The 18,424-nt window shown below is 40.9% G+C and overlaps 1 protein-coding gene across 1 annotated transcript in view; it reads right to left on the bottom strand.

The window, feature by feature from the left end:
• LOC115509277 (probable maltase-glucoamylase 2) overlaps positions 1–18,424 on the bottom strand; it is a 93,663-nt gene that overhangs the window by 16,183 nt on the left and 59,056 nt on the right. The window contains exons 33-44 of the mRNA XM_030308599.1: positions 18,166–18,228; positions 17,221–17,355; positions 15,578–15,662; positions 14,385–14,523; positions 12,286–12,419; positions 11,971–12,005; positions 11,754–11,870; positions 11,045–11,193; positions 10,844–10,928; positions 10,126–10,182; positions 9,577–9,701; positions 7,150–7,238 (exon numbers count right to left, since the gene is read on the bottom strand). Of these exons, the coding sequence (XP_030164459.1) occupies positions 7,150–7,238; positions 9,577–9,701; positions 10,126–10,182; positions 10,844–10,928; positions 11,045–11,193; positions 11,754–11,870; positions 11,971–12,005; positions 12,286–12,419; positions 14,385–14,523; positions 15,578–15,662; positions 17,221–17,355; positions 18,166–18,228 (1,213 nt within the window). The remainder of the gene's footprint in view (positions 1–7,149; positions 7,239–9,576; positions 9,702–10,125; positions 10,183–10,843; positions 10,929–11,044; positions 11,194–11,753; positions 11,871–11,970; positions 12,006–12,285; positions 12,420–14,384; positions 14,524–15,577; positions 15,663–17,220; positions 17,356–18,165; positions 18,229–18,424) is intronic.

Raw genomic sequence — 18,424 nt, 5'->3', positions numbered from 1 at the left:
TAAAAATTGACACAGGATATTAACAGACATTTCTCCAAAGAAGATATGTGAATGGCTAGTAAGTACATGAAAAGATGTTCAATGGAATTAGTGATTAGGGAAATGCAAATCAACCAAAACCACAATGACATATTACTTCACACCCACGAAGACGACTAGACTCAAAAAGACAATAAGTGTTGACAAGGATGTGGAGAAACTGGACCCTAATGCACTGCTGAAGGAAAGTAAAATGGTGTAGCCTCTTTGGAAAAGAATCTGGGAGTTTCCAAAAAAGTAAACATAGACTTACTGTATAGCCTAGAAATTCCACTCCTAGGTATGTACCCAAGAGAATTGAAAAAAAAAAAAAGTAGGTCTATACAAAAACTTGCACACAGATGTTCATAGCAGCATTTTTCCTAATAGTGAAAAAGTAGAAACAACACAAACGTCTACCAACTGATAAATGGATGTGTAAAATGTGGTATTTTCATCCAAAGTTTTATTATTCAGCCATATAAAAGAAATGAAGTATAGATACATGCTACGACATGGTGGAACCTTAAAAACATTCTGCTAAGTGAAAGAAACCAGTAACAAAAGGCCACATTTATTCAATTTATATGACTCCATGATTCCATTTATAGGGAATATCTAGCATACACAGATGTATAGCGACAGATCAGTAAATGCCTAGGACTGCATTTCCTAGGGCTGGAAAGAATGGGGGCAGGGTAAGGAAGGATTGAAGGGTGGTATTTAAAAGGTGGAGGGCTTATTTGGCGGGTAAATAAATTGTTCTAAAATTGCTTGTGTAATTGTTATACAACTTGGTGAATATACTAAAACCACTGAATTGTACACTTTAAATGGGTAAATTACACACTGTGTGAATTATATCTCAATAAAGCAGTTACCAAAAAAAGTTGAAGGCCCAAGAACAACAAAAAAAGTGTATTACTTTTTTTTTTACAAAAATATATATATTATTTAAAATTTATGTTAATGTTTATTTTTGAGAGAAAGAGAGAGAGCGCACGTGAGCTGGGGAGGGGCAGAGAGAGAGGGAGGCACAGAATCTGAAGCAGATGTCAGGTTCTGAGCTGTCAGCACAGAGTCTGACATGGGGCTCGAACACACAAACTGTGAGATCATGACCTGAGCCAAAGTCAGATGCTTAACTGACCGAGCCACCCAGGTGCCCCTAAAAATATATATTAAAAAAAAAATCTTCTACCAGATCAATCCAATCCAGTGTATCATTTCTATTTGTCATAACACTCCCAGGCCTATCACTCTGTGGGTCCCTCAGTCTTTCTGGCATCACACCCATATTTCCAAATCCCTGCTCCACCAGGAGGCTCCACAGGCATTTCAAAATCCAAGTGTGCAAAGTTAATCTCATTATCTCTCATCATTCTCTAAACTGACTTTATTTCCCATGTTCCATACCATGATAATGGAATTGCTCCCTGCCCAATCACCCAAGCATACAGCTGGCATGCAAATAGTTGGCAGTGACCTTGGCAAGAGGGCACTGATACAGTGTTGAATACCTCGTCACAGCAACTAACTCCTTTTGCTGAAATTTGTCACTCACCAAACAAATCCTTGATTAAAATTTCATCCTTCACATAGGTTTAAGATTGGGAACATTCTAGGTCATTAATAAATACAGTTCTTACATTTAAAAATGCATTGTAGCATATTATTCTCTTACAAGGTTCAAGTCTGCAACTCTCTCTCTTTTCTTTTTTTTTAACAGAGAGAGAGCTCATGAAAGCAGTGGGGAGGGGCAGAGGGAGAAAGAATCTTAAGCAGACTCCACACTCAGGGTCTTACATGGGGCTCGAACCCATGACCCTGGGATCATGACCTGAGCCAAAATCAAGAGAGGGGTGCTCAATGGAATGAGACACCCAGGTGCCTTAAGCCTGTAACTCTCTTAAAATCTAGTGGGTACTTGGTTAATCTCCTTTCTCTGACTTATGGACTTTCTGTGGTCACATTAACCACACTGATTTGAATGTAATGCATCTTAAAGGCTTATCCTGGAATTTTATTTACCTTGTATATTAATGATATGTTTTATTCAGTATCCATGTGCCAGGAATTCTCTCTACACATTAAATCATTTTGTCTGCATAAAAAAGTCTATATGATAAGCAGAGGTTTCTAGATGTTAAAGATGAGAAAATGCTGGCAAAGAAATGTTAGGCATCTTTCCAAAAGACATACAACCAATTGGGGCGCCTGGGTGGCTCAGTCGGTTAAGTGTCCGATTTAGGCTCAGGTCATGATCTCATGGTTTGTGAGTCAGGCCCTATGCTGACAGCTCAGAGGCTGGAAACTGCTTCGGATTCTCTGTCTCCCTCTCTCTCTGCCCCTCCCCAACTCACGCTCTGTCTCTCTCTCTCAAAAATAAACATTAAAAAAAAAAAAAGACACACAACCAGTAAATGATTGAAATGGTATCTGAATCCAGATCTATGGAATGCCACATTCCAGGTTCCTCTCCATGGAGTTTACTTATCACATTGAACTTTACAGAACTAATCGAAGACTAAATTGAACTTTGAAAAAGAGTAATCTAATTCTTTCATATTCCTCTCTTTAGCCAGGTTCCACCTCTAAATGAGCAACTGAGTCATTTGAAAAATAGCTCTTTATATACTATATTAAATGAGTATGAGGCTATAAGAAGTATCCATTTACTGAGAAGACATTTAAAGTGCCATCTGCAATATTATCAAAACCTTGGTGGGGCGCCTGGGTGGCGCAGTCGGTTAAGCGTCCGACTTCAGCCAGGTCACGATCTCGCGGTCCGTGAGTTCGAGCCCCGCGTCAGGCTCTGGGCTGCTGGCTCGGAGCCTGGAGCCTGTTTCCGATTCTGTGTCTCCCTCTCTCTCTGCCCCTCCCCCGTTCATGCTCTGTCTCTCTCTGCCCCTGCCCCGTTCATGTTCTGTCTCTCTCTGTCCCAAAAATAAATAAAAAACGTTGAAAAAAAAAAACAAAAAACCTTGGAAATACTTGCGATATATTTAACGAAATATGTGTAAGACCCATGCACTGAAAACTACAAAACAGTGAGATAAACAGGCCAACGTAATTAAAAGTGATAGGCAGACATCCCCAATTGATTTATAGAATCAGTGTAATTGCAGGCAAAAATTCTAGCAAGTTTTTGTTAATTATTACTTGTTAAAACAATTTTGAACCCACATTAGTTAACGCAGCGTGGCATTGGCATAAGTATAAACATACAGATCCGTGAAACAGAATAATCCAAAAATAGACTTTCAGCCATACATGACCTATTCACAGCTGATAAAAGTGTCAAGATAATACAACAGGGGAAAGGCTCTGGATCAAATAGAAACACTCGCGGGGGGGGGGGGGGGTGGGGGTGGGGGTGGTGGAGAATGAGCCTTCACCATTATGTACAGACAGAATTTAATACAAAATAGCTGAAAGTCCTACATGTAAAAGCTAAAACTGTAAATCTTCAAAAATATAGGAGGGAGAAAAGTCTCTGTAACTCTGAGTTAGACCAAGTGATGTTGGGACGTATAATTTGCATTTGGTCTTCTGGCACAGAACTCTTAAAACCCTTGGATTTTTTCCTAACTGATGAAAACAAAGTATCTTTTGTCATGTTAAGGAGGTGACTTTTGGAAAGCACCTCAGGGTCTGGCTGGTTGCCAGGAGAACCAACCCTGTTATTTGAGGGCTGGAACTTCCAGCCCCACCATGAGACCCTTGCAAGGGCAGAGGAGCTAGAAATGGTATCAGTCGCCAATGGCCAATAATGTAGCCAAAGATGCCAAGATAACGAAGCCTCCTTAAAACCCCAGAAGGATGGGGCTTGGAGAGCTTCCGTACTGGTGAGCATGTAGAGATCTGGGAAAAATACTGCCTCTGGAGAGGGCATGGAAGCTCTGAGCCCCTTCCCACATACCTTGCCCTATGCATTTCTTCCACTTGCTGTTCCTGGCTTATATTCTTTGATAATAATCTGGTAATCTAGTAAGTAAAATGTTTCTCTAAGTTCTGGGAGCTGCTCTAGCAAATTAACTGAAACTGAGAAGGAGGTTGTGGAAACTTCTGATTTACAGCCAGTTGGTCTGAAGGATAGGTAACAGTGGACTTGAAAGTGGTGTCTGAATCCCAAGCAAGAGTTGTTGGAACTTCCAATCTGGAGTGGGAGGAATGTGAAGTGGGAGAGGGAGGAGGAGGCGGTTTTATGGGACTGAGCACTTAACCTATGGGATCAGATGCTATTTCCAGGTAGATAGTGTAGGATTTGGGTTGAGTTGAAGGACACTAGTTAATGTCCCAGAATTACTAGTTGGCATGGGGGAAACACTCCTCTCACATGTTAGAATTGGTACCAGAATACGTTTTAGGCCAAGACGCAAGAAGTACAGATCTTTTCGTCAAGAAAAGCATGAAAAAAATGGACTTTTATAAAAATTAAAGTTTGTTTTTTGCAAGATGCTACAGAAGAATTGTATAGGTGAGTTATAGACAGGGAAATGCAAATTGTATCTGATAAAAGGCTGGTATACATAACTCTTTAAAAATTTTTTTTTTCAACGTTTTTTATTTATTTTTGGGACAGAGAGAGACAGAGCATGAACGGGGGAGGGGCAGAGAGAGAGGGAGACACAGAATCGGAAACAGGCTCCAGGCTCCGAGCCATCAGCCCAGAGCCTGACGCGGGGCTCGAACTCACGGACCGCGAGATCGTGACCTGGCTGAAGTCGGACGCTTAACCGACTGCGCCACCCAGGCGCCCCAATACATAACTCTTATAATAAATATAATAAATAGCTTAATAATAAAAAGATAACCCAATAAAAAACAGGCAAAGGACTTGAAATGATACCTCAATAAGAAGATATACAAAAAGCCAATAAACATAAGATGGTCAATGTCAAGGAAATGCAAATTAAGTCCAGGCAGAGATGCACTATGTACCACTAAAATAGTTAAAATTAAAAAATTTTGTAATGTTTATTTATTTTTGAGAGAGAGAGAGAGAGAGAGAGAGAGAGCATGAGCAGGGGAGGGGCAGAGAGAGAGGGGGACACAGAATCTGAAACAGCTCCAGGCTCTGAGCTGTCAGCACAGAGCCCAATGTGGGACTTGAACCCACAAACCATGAGATGATGACCGAAGTTGGAAGCTTAACCAACTGAGCTACCCAGGTGCCCCCAAAAGAGTTAAGATTTTAAAAACTGACAATACCAAGTGTTAGTGAAGATGTGGGAAATTGGAACCCTGAAATATTGCCGCTAGTAAGGGGGAGTAGTATAGCCATTTTAAAAAATAATAGGGCTGTTTCTTCAAAAGTTAAATATATGCTTATCACACGGCCCAGGCTGGCAATCTCACTTCCAGGTTTTTACCCAAAGAAAATGCAAACATAGGATTACAAAATGACTTATACTCAAATAATCATGGCAATTTTATGCATAATGGTAAAAAACATAAAACAACTTAAATATTCACCAATTAGTAAATGGATAAACAAATTCTGGTATACCCATACAATGGAATGTTATTCAGGAATCAAAAAGGTAATAAGCTACTTTTACATGCCACAATATGGCAAAACACTTTGTGACCACACATCATTTTGCTAAGTGAAGGAAACTAAGCACAAAAAGAATAAGCCCTGTATAATTCTATTTACGTAAAACCTAGAGAAGACAGATCTAATCTATAGTGACAGAAGGCAGATCAGTGATTGCAGGGCCTGGAACTGGAGGTTGGGAGTGGGCAGGGGTGAGGGGGAAGTTCACTGGAAAGATGCAAATGGGTCTTGAAATTACAAGTTATGAAAATGTTCTGTATCTTGACTGTGGTAGTGGCAATACAACTGTATATATTTGTCAAAACTCATTTAACTGTATACATGGGATGGATACATTTTGTGTAAATACAGCTCAGTCAAGTTGATTAAAAAAATAATTTCACTTCTAGGAATCTACCCTATGGAAATAATATGACATACAAAGGTTAATCCTCGATGTTGCTGATTAACTATGAAAACAGAAAACATCCTGTATCCTATACAGAGAGCAATTATAGAAAGTGAGATAAATTGTAGCATATCCTTTCATTGGAATATGGCAATCATAATGGTGTTTATGAAAAGTATATGATAACATCTAGACATATTTCTGTCATTATTTTAAGTGCAAAGAAACAGGATTCAGAAATTAAATATGCAGTATGTTTTCAGCGATATAAAAAATTATACATTTTCTTACGTCACATGAAAGCATATAGAAGAATATAGCAAAAATATATATATAAAAGAATAGATATAAAAGAAATATATAAAATAATATAGCAAAAATATTATTACTTTTTTCTAGTTTTCTGTCTTTAAAATATTTTCTTTAATGACAATATATTACCCTCATAATGAAGAAAACAAAAAGGAGGATATTACTACTGAAAAACAAACCATAATTTCATAAACTGTGACCTGTTGCAAGATTAGAATGTTCTAGTCTACAGTAATAAGGAATGGAAAATGGGCATCAGTTGGTAACAGCGTGTCAGTATGTCTACAGAAACGTCTAAGAAAGAGGATGCTCTGATTATACTGACAAACCCCAATTATCTAAGGTAGCACTGTCATATCCCTAGATTGGAGAAAGAAGGCATACAAAGTAATATTTCATTGATATAAGCATTTTTTTGACAGTACTTAATACCCTACTTCTGAAACACCAAGAAATTTTCTGAGCTCTAATTTGTCTCCTCAGTGAACCTACTTAGGAGGAAAAGGGTGTCTGGTTACAGATGGCTGGTCCAAATAACAAAGCCAAGTCTGTGACCCACTGAGAATGGATGATATTTGCATCCACACTTTTATCAGAGCAAGGCAGTTAGTTATACAGAGATAGATCACTCCTGGCTGACTCCATAACATCACATTGTTGAACCTCAAAGCTGGGGACCATACACTGTTCTACAGTAATTACAATGTAATATAAAGAGCAGGAAAAATTGCAAGCATTCTCCCAACACATTAGCTTTACTAACAGTGGCAGAAACAGGTTTAGAGAAACATTCCAGTTCATGCCAATTCTATCCTGAGCTATGGTTTTTCTGCATGCTGTAGGGGGAGCCTGGAAAGCTCAGACTTACCAATGCTTTGTCCATCGTCCCAGAATATCTGACCTTCAGCTTTCCCATTGTCATCCAAAGCAACAATCAATCCCATAAATTTTTGTCGACTGTGGAAAAAAAGGAGTTTTTTTTTCCTCTAGATTATAGGTTGTAAGAATGAAGGACAGTTGCTGTTGAAAATATTACTCAACAAAATAAAAAAACTTCATATATTAAAATTGCACATAAAGTTCTAAAAATAGGTAAAATGAGATAAAATACAAGATACTTAAAAGCTAATAGAAAAAAACAAATTTAATGAAATGTGGTATAACTTCAACTTTCAAAAATGAAAAATAGTTCATAATTAAAAATGTATCTTCTTTACAAAAGAGCTTATTGCATGTTGCTTAAATATTAAAGTTTCCTAGATAGTTTAAAAAAGAATTTTGTGGGGCACCTGGGTGGCTCAGTCGGTTAAGCATCCAACTTCAGCTCAGGTCGTGATCTCACAGTTTGTGGTTTCGAGCCCCACGTTGGGCTCTGTGCTGACAGCATGGAGCCTAGAGCCTGCTTCAGATTCTCTGTCTCCCTCTCTCCGTGCCCTTACCCCACTCATTCTCTCTCTCTCTCTCCTTCTCTCTCTCTCTCTCTCAAAAATAAACATTAAGAAAAAAAATTTTGTTTTTGAAAATTTTACACATAAATGTATATTATATAACATATGAAAACATAAATACCATTAAAATGAGATGTACTTAGATATATATCTATGTAAATATATTTTGCAAATAGAAATGGATTACATCTCAAAGGATGTATATGCAAACTAATTTTCATTAAGTGCAGTCATATTTAAATTATTTTAATAAAAGAAAATATTTGTTTGAAATTTTGAGGTGGTTTTCTTATAGTAGAGACTTATAAATAATTATGGTAAATAAACACCAAATATGTATAATCAATGTCTTTTAATTTGAATACATCTCAAAATATTTAATTTCTTTTTTTAATTTTTTTTTAAATTTTTTTTTTCAACGTTTACTTATTTTTGGGACAGGGAGAAACAGAGCATGAACGGGGGAGGGGCAGAGAGAGAGGGAGACACAGAATCGGAAACAGGCTCCAGGCTCCGAGCCATCAGCCCAGAGCCTGATGCGGGGCTCGAACTCACGGACCGCGAGATCGTGACCTGGTTGAAGTCGGACGCTTAACCGACTGCGCCACCCAGGCGCCCCACAAAATATTTAATTTCTTAAAGATTTAATTTTTTTTAAGTTTATTTATTTATTTGGAGGGAGAGAAAGAGGGTGCATGCATGCGCACACACAAGCAGAGGAGAGACAGGGAGACAGAGGGAGAGAGAAGATCCCAAGCAGGCTGCGTTGTAGGTGCAGAGACCAATCCGACAAATCACGAGACCAGGACCTGAGCCAAAATCAAGAGTCAGATGCTCAACCGACTGAGTCACCCACACATCCCTTAAAGATTTCATTTGTAATAATGAATATGAACTTGTTACTCATGATCTTTGTGTGAATTAAAAATAGACACTTAAAAATGAAATATTCATACTCTACTTTCACACATATTATAAGTAATAGGATAAGATGTGAATTCCTTAGGAAGAAAACCACCCGACAACCCTTCAGTAGCTTCCAGATTGCTATAGAATAAAATGCAAAGTACTTGTCCTGGCATTTACAGCCCTCCAGGATCTGGTCCTAACCTGCTTGAACTTTATTTCTTTCATCTCTCTCCCTTATCTTCCCTCCAATTAAACTGAATGGTTTACTCTTTCCCAAACCAAACTCACTTTTCACCTTTGGTTCTTTAATACTCCCAGAATATGTCTTTCCCTGTCTTCATGTTTTCAAATCCTACTTTTTATTCAACGCTCAGCTCAAAGCTGTCTTTCATGTTAAACCATGATTTACACCACAAGGTAGAGCTAACTTCTCCCCTTTTGAATGGTTCTTGGTCTTTTTATCTCTGCCTCTCTTAACATAACGTGTTCTCCTTAATTTAACACACACACACACACACACACACACACAAATAAAAATATAACTACATAAATATAAGTATACAATCTCTCCTGAGTTGACCAAAGTAGACCTTGGAAGGAGTACTGAATCATCCTTGGGTTGCCATCAAATCAAAGAGCTCATTAATATTCCCAACTTTTTTAGTAGTGTGGAAAGAGGCACACGCTACTGCCTTCAAGGAAATTTTTGTCCCAGGCCTTGGACACAGAGCTACAGTAAAAGTTCTCCCCAGGACTGATTGTATGAATGAATGCATCCTCCCCCAGATTCCACTCAGAAGGCATTTACAGAATTGAATCAATGAAATGTCTGTTATTTGGTTTATTTACCCACAGAGCCCTGGTTAAGGTGGTCAGCCCCCTGTTAGGCTACCTCATTATGACAAAGTGAGGCCAGCAACACCTTTGCTCCTCCTTACCTGGCCTGAGTGTTCATTGCAGGCTCTTGCCAAGGCAGGATGTAGCCTCCTCTGATATGAAGGTTGATGTGGTCAAGGGGAGCCTCCAGGGTTTTCCAGTAACCTGTTGACGCATTGCCAGATTCCTAGAAGAGAGAAGATAGGCAGGTAAGGATGACAGATAAATTGATGAAATGAACAGATGCATGCTTTCGTACAAGTTTTTCCTTTCTAAGGCAGCATGTTGGAAAGTCAGCAAGAAACCACAAGTCTAAGCAGGAAAATCTCTGATTTTCAGCATTGTTAAAAACTCTGGAAAGCTATTCTTTTCTCTGTGTTCTCCAGAAAAGGTGGGGACGGAGTTAAGAGAGAAGGCAGTGTAATATGGGATGTCAGATTTTACCTATTTATGCTTTTGTGGATGCTTTTATTTTAGCAAACCTTGCTTGGTTGAAAGGTTGAAAATGATTGCCTTAGAAATTATGTGCCTCAAAGCCAGGAGAAAGTGCTGGCTGCCCTTCTGGCCAGCATGGACCAATCTGGTTCTTCACAAAATAGGTTTGTTCTTACCGTGCTGTAGTCGTACCAACGGGCTCTGGGAAAATAAGCTTGGATCTCAAAAGTGTTCTGAAACATAAAATTGACACATTGTTATGTATATTCTAATAACTTAATCTTGATTTTAAAAATTCTTTCTGTAGAACTTAGGCTAAAAAAAATGGTAATTTTATTAATGGTTTTAAGAGTTTGGGAAGTGTAGTCAAAAAAAGATCTGGGAAAATTCTTCAGACACATTGAAAAATACATTTTTTAAAAAGGTAAACTTTATGAGATGCAGGGTAACAAGACACTAGAGTGAAAAATCAGCTGGTGTTGTGAAGTTATCATTAATGGAGATTTTGAAAGAAAATGATTTCCTGGGGCTCAATTGGTTAGGCCTCTGACTTTGACTCAGGACATGGCCTCACAGTTCGTGGGTTTGAGACCCGCTTCAGACTCTGTGCTGACAGATGGGACCCTGGAGCCTGCTTCAGATTCTGTGTCTCCCTCTCTCTCCCTCTCTCTCTCTCTCTGCCCTTCTTCCACTTATGCACTCTCTTAAATAAATAAATAAATAAATAAATAAATAAATAAATAACATTAAAAAAAAGAAAAAGATCTCCTTTATTTGTTCTAGAAAGGTATTTGCCACAAAAAATAGTGAGTGGGACAAAATGACCCTTAAAATGCCCTTCCTGTACTTTAGATTATGTGACTGAGGGTTTCTGATCTCTGATGGAAAACTCACACTTTCCAGCACGGGGCTGATTAAGATAGCAGGACCCAACATAAACTGACGGTCTATATCCCATGTCACTCTGTCATTTGTAAACCTTAAAAAGAAAAAAACAAAAACAAAGCATGAAAAATCCAGGAAACTGTTAGGACTCTTGCAGAAGACCATTCACAAGACAGGCCAAACATCCTTGGGGATCCAGGCTGTACTCACTCATGGAGAAGGGGTCGGACGACAGTGCTGCCCTCAACGTGAGCTTTATGCATCAAAGTGTAGAGGTAAGGCAGCAGGGCGTATCTGGTCTGAAGGACTTTTCTTGAGTACATCTCGAAGGTTGAATTCCAGGCCACAGGATCTTGTCTCTAAAGAGATAAAGGCACACGGGGCAGATACTCTTTACGCCATCGTAATGGTATCAGAAAAGGGTCAGCAGGCACATATCCCACGTGTCTGTGACATAAATCTCACCCTTCATTGCTATCCTGCCCTTTCTCTTGCCTCTACTGTCCTACTAAACTAGTGCTTCTTGCTTCCCACTCTTAAGTGGACTCTTAAGTCCTCTGCACAGGTGTGGTCTTGGCCCTGCACAGGTCTAGAGAGATGGGTCTCTGTGCCCACCGACGTAGCTTGAATGGGCTTGAGTAAAATAAAAACTCTCTAAAGAAGGTGAGTTTCTTTTCTTTAACCCCATGGGGAGATATAAACCCTTCTTTCCTCATAGGCATGAATCCCCCCAAGAGATGAGCAAAAGTGTATTCTCGAAAATTGCTTAGAACTCTGGGATTGTGAACTCTGTGGATTTTCTAAGAACCAGAGGTGCTGATTTATGACTTTTCCTCAACAAATAAGTATGATATTTTGGAGGGTTAAAGAGAAGTTGTGATTTGAGGACACAAAACTGTGGCATCCACTTCTGCCTTACCCTTGTCCCGATGGTGTTGTGGTTTCTGGAAAATGGGTAAAAGGCCCCCAGCTGCATCCAGCGAAGACACATCTCATATTCGGCATTTCCAAAGAACCCACAAATATCTGCTCCTGTCTGAGACGATGCAAAACCAGAGCATGAGGTGGGACTTTTGCAGGCTGCAGACACGTTGGCATCTGACTGAACGATTAAAAATGGCCCCACTATAACTTACATAAGATATTCCAAAGAGACTGAACTCCATCATGCCTGCAATGAGAAGATACAGCCGTGTTGGGTGAAGTAGCTCTTTTGGAGGGTAGGTTTGACCTGTCTCTTCCATACCCTATTTGGAAGCCCCAGGCCGCTCATGACGAAAATACCAAAAGATGGGTATGGATTAACACTCTCACCCGCATAGAGAGAACTCCGCTCCTGCTGCTTCCCCTGCCCACATGGATCATGACTAGACATAACCAGTGCGGCTACAGAGCACATGATCCAGTGCCCTCCCAGCCAGCAGAGGCCCCCGGGGGGGAGGCCCACTCACCAATGATAGACTTCCTCAGCTGGTCCCACGCGGCAGTGTTGTCTCCCAGCCAGTGACCTCCCCAGCGGCCAGAAGAAGGGAACGTGGAGCGGGTGATGACGACCCCTCGCTGTCCTGTCACGGCCTGCACGGCTCTGGATGGAGGTGAACAAGGAGGTGAACTGAGGGTGAATTTGAGGATGAACAGTCATGGGACTTTACATTACATTACATTACATTTACATTACAGAGAGTAGCTTCAGCCTGGAGTGTGAGGCAGCAATGGTGTTCCATTTGGAGCCATAAATCTTCTTCCCTGAAAGCATCTGCTATTTCAAGGTGATGCTAAGAGTCATGGCAAGACAACGGGAGATCTATCATCATCTAAATGTGGATTCCCTTTCTTAAAAAAACTGAATTAACTAGTTGTCTACATAGAGGTGGGAGGATGGAGTGGGGTGAGGGGTGACACAGGTGTTTATGGAACAATTACTCTAACCCAGGTATTTTCCTGGTCACCCCCATGTACACTGTCTCACAACCTCATGAAGAAGGTTTCCTTGGCCTCCTTTTACTGTTAGAAAATTGAGGCTCAGAGTTAGACAATTTGTCAAAGGACATTTAAAGAGCAAGGAGGAAGATCTGGGACCCAAATAAAAATATATATGACTATAGCTCTTTGGTAATATTCTCTCTACTACACTAGTCCTCACTAGGTCAGATAAAGTTTGCACACAAGGACAGATATGCACAAAAGATGTTCAAATATCTCTCTAAGGAAGGCGGATCTTCGGCCTGTAGCCTCAGTGAGAAAATAAAAACAATTGTGTAAGACTGAAAAATCAATGTAACAAAAGGGGAAGTCTATTAACAGATCCTCGCACATAATGCAATCCACATATTTGCTGAAGAATGCATTGCAAATCAATAGACACCAATGAATTATTCAATAAATGATGTCAGGAAGAGAGGCTAGCTACTGTGGTGGAGATTCATCCATTTAGGTCACTTCCAATATTTCACACCAAAACAACCACGCACATGGATGGACACACACACATGCACTCACACGTGCGCACGCGCACACACACACACACACACACACACACACACACACACACACATATATATCCAACAGATAATGTGAAGGCCTGAAACAAGGCAGGGATACAGAGGAAGGGTAGATGTGTCTGAGGCAAAAAGCTCGATTGTCACCATTTCAGAACTCTGGAAATTAACCAGCCATAGAAAGAAATGAAAATCATCTATCCAAGAAAAACAATAAAGTCTTGGCAAGACAGTGAAGTCTGTGGCATTTGAACTTGGGGCTCTTCCCAGCTGACCCCATCCCTAGTTCAGTGGCTCCAAAATCCAGCAGCCTCAGCAGCCTCCGAGGTCTGACCTCTTTTGGGGTGCTGTTAAAAGCGCTATCCCCAGAGCACAATTAATACTGTTTTCTAGCTTCCAGCCCCCTGGCAAATCTCTATTCCCAGGGTGTTGTGGCTATTTGATTGGACTCAGAGCTCAACTCAGCAGGGAGAAAAAATTCCCAATCGAGGGATTTACCAAAACAATAACAATTTTCTGGCACCATCACAGGTACTCAGGCTGTGGTTCAAGTCAAGACAAACACAGCTTGGCTGGTTTTAGAGTAAATCCTGGAGAAGTAGAACCATGGAGAACTTTGTAAAACTCCTACATATTCCTGGGGATCGAAAAGACTGTACATGCTGAAAGCTCTGTGCACGCCCAGGAGAGAGCCATGGAAGGAGGAAGTTTCAGTGACTCACTCCTGGCTTAACTTGAAGTCCTGAGTAAGCAGGAAGTGAAAGGTAATGCTGTCTTAAGAAACCTCCCCAAGTTTGAAGGTGTGGCTTCTCAGATTTATCCCCTTGGCAAAGGGTTAAAGACATAGAGTCAAGGCATCTAAGGTGACCAAGAAGGCCTTAACGTTGCTTTCAGCTGGCGAAACTTGAGGTAGGCTTTTCTTTTCTTTCTTTCTTTTTTTTTTTTTTTGAGTTTGTTTAAGTCATCTCTATACCCAGTGTGGGGCCGGAATTTATGATCCCAAGAGTCTCATGCTCTTCCTACTGAGCCAGCTGCTCTAGGAACACACTCACTCGTAGGTGGGTCTGGTCTGGGCCCATCCGTACAGGCTGTGCACATCATAGTGTCGCACCCGTGAGCCGTCTGGCAGGATCTGCTGACTCTCCATGCACAGGGTCTTGCTGCTAAGGCCCATGTCCCTGGACTCCAAATCTGAACAGAAATGCCAAGTTACTGCCCAAACATCTTGCTTTGTACGTTCACTAGAAATGCCCATTGTCTCGGTATTTCTCCATTTCAATCAACGACTTTGTTACCAGTGACAGTTCCAATTTCAAGAATTATTTGTCTATAAAAACAACATCCTGTAACATTTCAGTTAATGAAGGGTAAGGACAGGGTATAGACTTAGGAAAGCCACGCTTCATTTTCCTCTGATACTTATAGAGTGCTGTCAATCGCACACTTATCAGCACAATCAACTCTTCTGTTGTTATGATTGTTTCTTCCACTAGATGGTAACATTCTCAAGGGAATGGATCTTTTCAAGCAACCATCTTAAGATCTCTACATTTTCTGATTTGTTAGTACTTGTCTGATTGGCAAATAGTAAGGGAGGAAGGAGAAAAAGGAAGGAGGGAAGAAAGAAAGGAAGGGAAGGAGGGAGGGAGGAGAGAAAGGGAGGCAGGAGTTGGTGAGTGACCAGTGACCCAGACCTCAAGAAACTTAGATTACAAATTTTGTCTCACAAACTACTGGTAAGAGGGTGAGTCGCTTCCTTCCCCTGGGTTTCCGAAAGGTGAGAGGGTTCAATGTTCTGAGATACCTTGGGGGGTCAGGTCCTATGATGTTCTGTTTCTGTTTGTACCACAGGACTACTAGGGTATGTCCTTCATGAAGTATCTGTGGACATGGGCAGAAAGAGTGCAGAGCCTAGATTTTCACTCTCCAATGAAAAGACTGTGGTATGTGTGTGTGTGTGTGTGTGCACGCGCGTGTGTGTGTGCAGCGGGTTCAAGTTTGAACAATCAGCTCATAGTTATCAGTGTAATCACGTATTGCTTGGTTTCTTTTATAATATATCATGTCATTATTTCTATGCTTGATTAGTAATTTACACTTGTTCAAGGTTATTCTACTTGGGGTTTTATGTCATGTGTACAAGTGTTATCTATCTCTAAAATTAAGCTTCACTTTGACAATAAGAGGAAAACTTTCAGAGTTTTTGAGTTGGGAAGTAATTCGATGAAGTAATCAGTTTACATACATGGCATATAGGGTGGCTTGTTAAGACTTTTATCACTGCAGCCCCTGACAGATCCATCCACAAAGTTTGATGGCTCATTCATGTCCTGCAATGAGTTAACAAGAAAGACTGTGTGATGTCAGAGGCAGTGTGGTCTTTACTCTGGAGGACACCGACCTAATGGAGATGAACACATCTTATTTAAGCCCTCAGCTAGTCACTTCATGGACTCTATTTACTCTAAGACATTGACCCAAAAGGACTCTGAGAATCCACATTGGTGTCAATAGACTGCCAAACTCCTAGTTTACCTGGCATTTTTAAACTTGTGAGGATTATTTCATAGTGGCAAAAATATGGAGAATATGCTGGATCCATGACCTAAGGTAGATTTCTTGATCCATTTCCCCACACAAAAAGCCCAAGTTTGTTTTCCTATGTGTGAATCACTCACTTCTTATCTGTGGCCAATAGTTGCCATTATCTTCCCCTCCTCTTTCTTAGTCCACTAGCTTGGACTAATTCTGACACCAGCAGAGACCAAGCGCAAGGAGGACTGTCTCGCTTTCTGCAGTAGATGCAATCCTGAGGAGTTGTGGGTAACTCAGAAACAAAGCTGGAAATCAAATCATACTTGGGACGATTTATCACTTAATTGCAAGAAGCAGTGATTCCCGAAGTGAATGTTCACTGCCTACTTTGTTAGCAGAAAGGTTAAAGTTTTGTAAAGTGAACTACCTTAAACAGGCCATACTAAGGGCAAAGGCAAGTATTTGGGGACCTATTCACTATTTTGAGTTTTCCAGCCATGTCTTCCCTCCAGCAAAACAAATACCCCAAGTAATCAGTCTCCCTGTTCCTCAGAGCTACCCACATCTCTATACTATTTGCTTTGCCTGTTTGAGCTAATCTTTCATGTGTCTGCTCTGTGTCTATCTATCCTGAGGGTAGTGGCCAGAGAAACCTCAGGGCTGCCAGTGGGCTTATATGTTTGTCTCTGGATGAATAACGAGCTACTTTCAGCCTAGCCGAGACCTGTGAAGCTCTTGACAGCTGGCCTAGAATATGCTCAGGATTTCAGGCCATTGGACAGTGGTAAAGGAAACTGAAACACTGATATGCCTCCCACCCCTAGAAAAACACAAATAGCCATATGTCCCAGAGACATTTCAGGAAGCCCTACTCTTAAGCCCAACTGACATGTGTAACCAACATGTCAGCAGGCCTTTAAAGATGATCCTGCACCAGCACTATGGCGAGCATCTGTTTTCTCTTGGATTCATGCCTTGTTGGCCCCATTTCTGCCCTGTATCACACACTCGGGCTCCCCTAGCATTAGCTTCTGGGTAGTTTGGCCAATGGGAGGCACTGGCCAGCAACTGGGGGGTGGGACATAAGAGAAGCTGGGGTATTTATCCCTCTCCCTCTTTCTCTGGCAGCATCTCCAGTAGTGGGACATTTCTTCTATGGGCTCCAGCTTCTGCAGCATGTTTCTGGGAAGACCCACAATCATCTCTTTGCCTCTGGGGGTCCAGCACCTCAATTCTGCAACAGTGTTCCTCTCATTCTTCCACCCTTAGCTCCCTGCTTTGCTAGTCTTGAAATTGCCTCTCCATGGTTTGACTGATAGCATTTCCAAAGAAAAACCACTAAGGGGTACTTACAATCCACAATCCATCAAACTTCAAGCTCTTCTTTGGCTCTTGAGGGTTCACATAGAGCTCCTGTATTTCCTTCTTCCACCATGCAGCTGTGCTATCACGTAAGAAGTCAGGAAAAGCAACGTAGGCTCTGTACAGCTGTAAGAGTAACACATGGTTGGGTGTTCACCTGTCTGGGAAGGGGAGTCTGGGGACAAGGAAGGGGGGATGAGCAGGTACTTGTGCAAGACAATGCCCCACTCAGGGTCTGACCTAACCTCAGCTCTGCTGTTACTGCTACAGAGTTTACTGTGAGCACAAAAAGATCAGAGAAGGCTGATTGCATTCTTCATTCTTCTAGAAGGAGGTTACATAGTCTTGAATCCCCTTTAAATGTGAGATTTGCTTTTATGACTGGGCCTTTAATCATATGAGTTGGAAAATTAAATGACTGTGTATAAATGATCGGACTTTGGAAACACAAATGTTTTTCCTACACTGGCCAAATAAAGGAGACCAGTCATCCAGGGAAAAGTGAGCTGCAGAGTGAAGGGGATGCTAGATGCCCAGGCTGATATGGCAGCAACTACTGAGATCAAAACCACTACTCCTTCAAACTGACAGGCACATTTTTTTTCAGATGTAGACAATTCATCAAAAAGCCAGTGCACTCATAACCTCCCCAGTGAAAATATTCTGGACTTTCGTTCATTGTTTTTCAGACAACATTGGATTTAAACAAAATGCAACCCGTTACAGGCACACACATGAAGATATTTCATTTGATTTCCTTCTACATATTTCCAGATAAGTTGTTTATTGTGTTTTCTGTTTGAGGATCTCCTTCTACCAATAAATTACCAGCTGACAACCATGCTCAAGGAGCTGCCTTAACCAAGCACTGGAATAAAACTCAGAAGGATCCAGATGTTTAGGGCAATGTGAACAAAAGTCTGCACATAACTATACCTTAACCTGAGTTTCATGGTCAAGGGTGGCATCCACATTCACATTGGGCAAATCTGGCCAAACCTAGAGAAAAAGAAAAAAAATTAAAACCTGCACAAGGCATTGCATATGGACCATGAAATGATTGTGTTAGACTCCATTGACATGCTTCTCCATATAATTCTTGGAGATCTTTGTCATTAATTAAACTGTAAGATCTGAATATATGGAATTCTGTTGGGGGGAAATAGGCTGGGGTCCCTTGACTCATTCCATAAGT

Source organism: Lynx canadensis, chromosome A2 (assembly GCF_007474595.2).
Source record: "Lynx canadensis isolate LIC74 chromosome A2, mLynCan4.pri.v2, whole genome shotgun sequence".
NCBI classification, from domain to species: Eukaryota; Metazoa; Chordata; class Mammalia; order Carnivora; family Felidae; genus Lynx; species Lynx canadensis.
The sequence above is the reverse complement of the archived record's forward strand: the minus strand, read 5'-3'. Positions and strand labels throughout refer to the sequence as shown.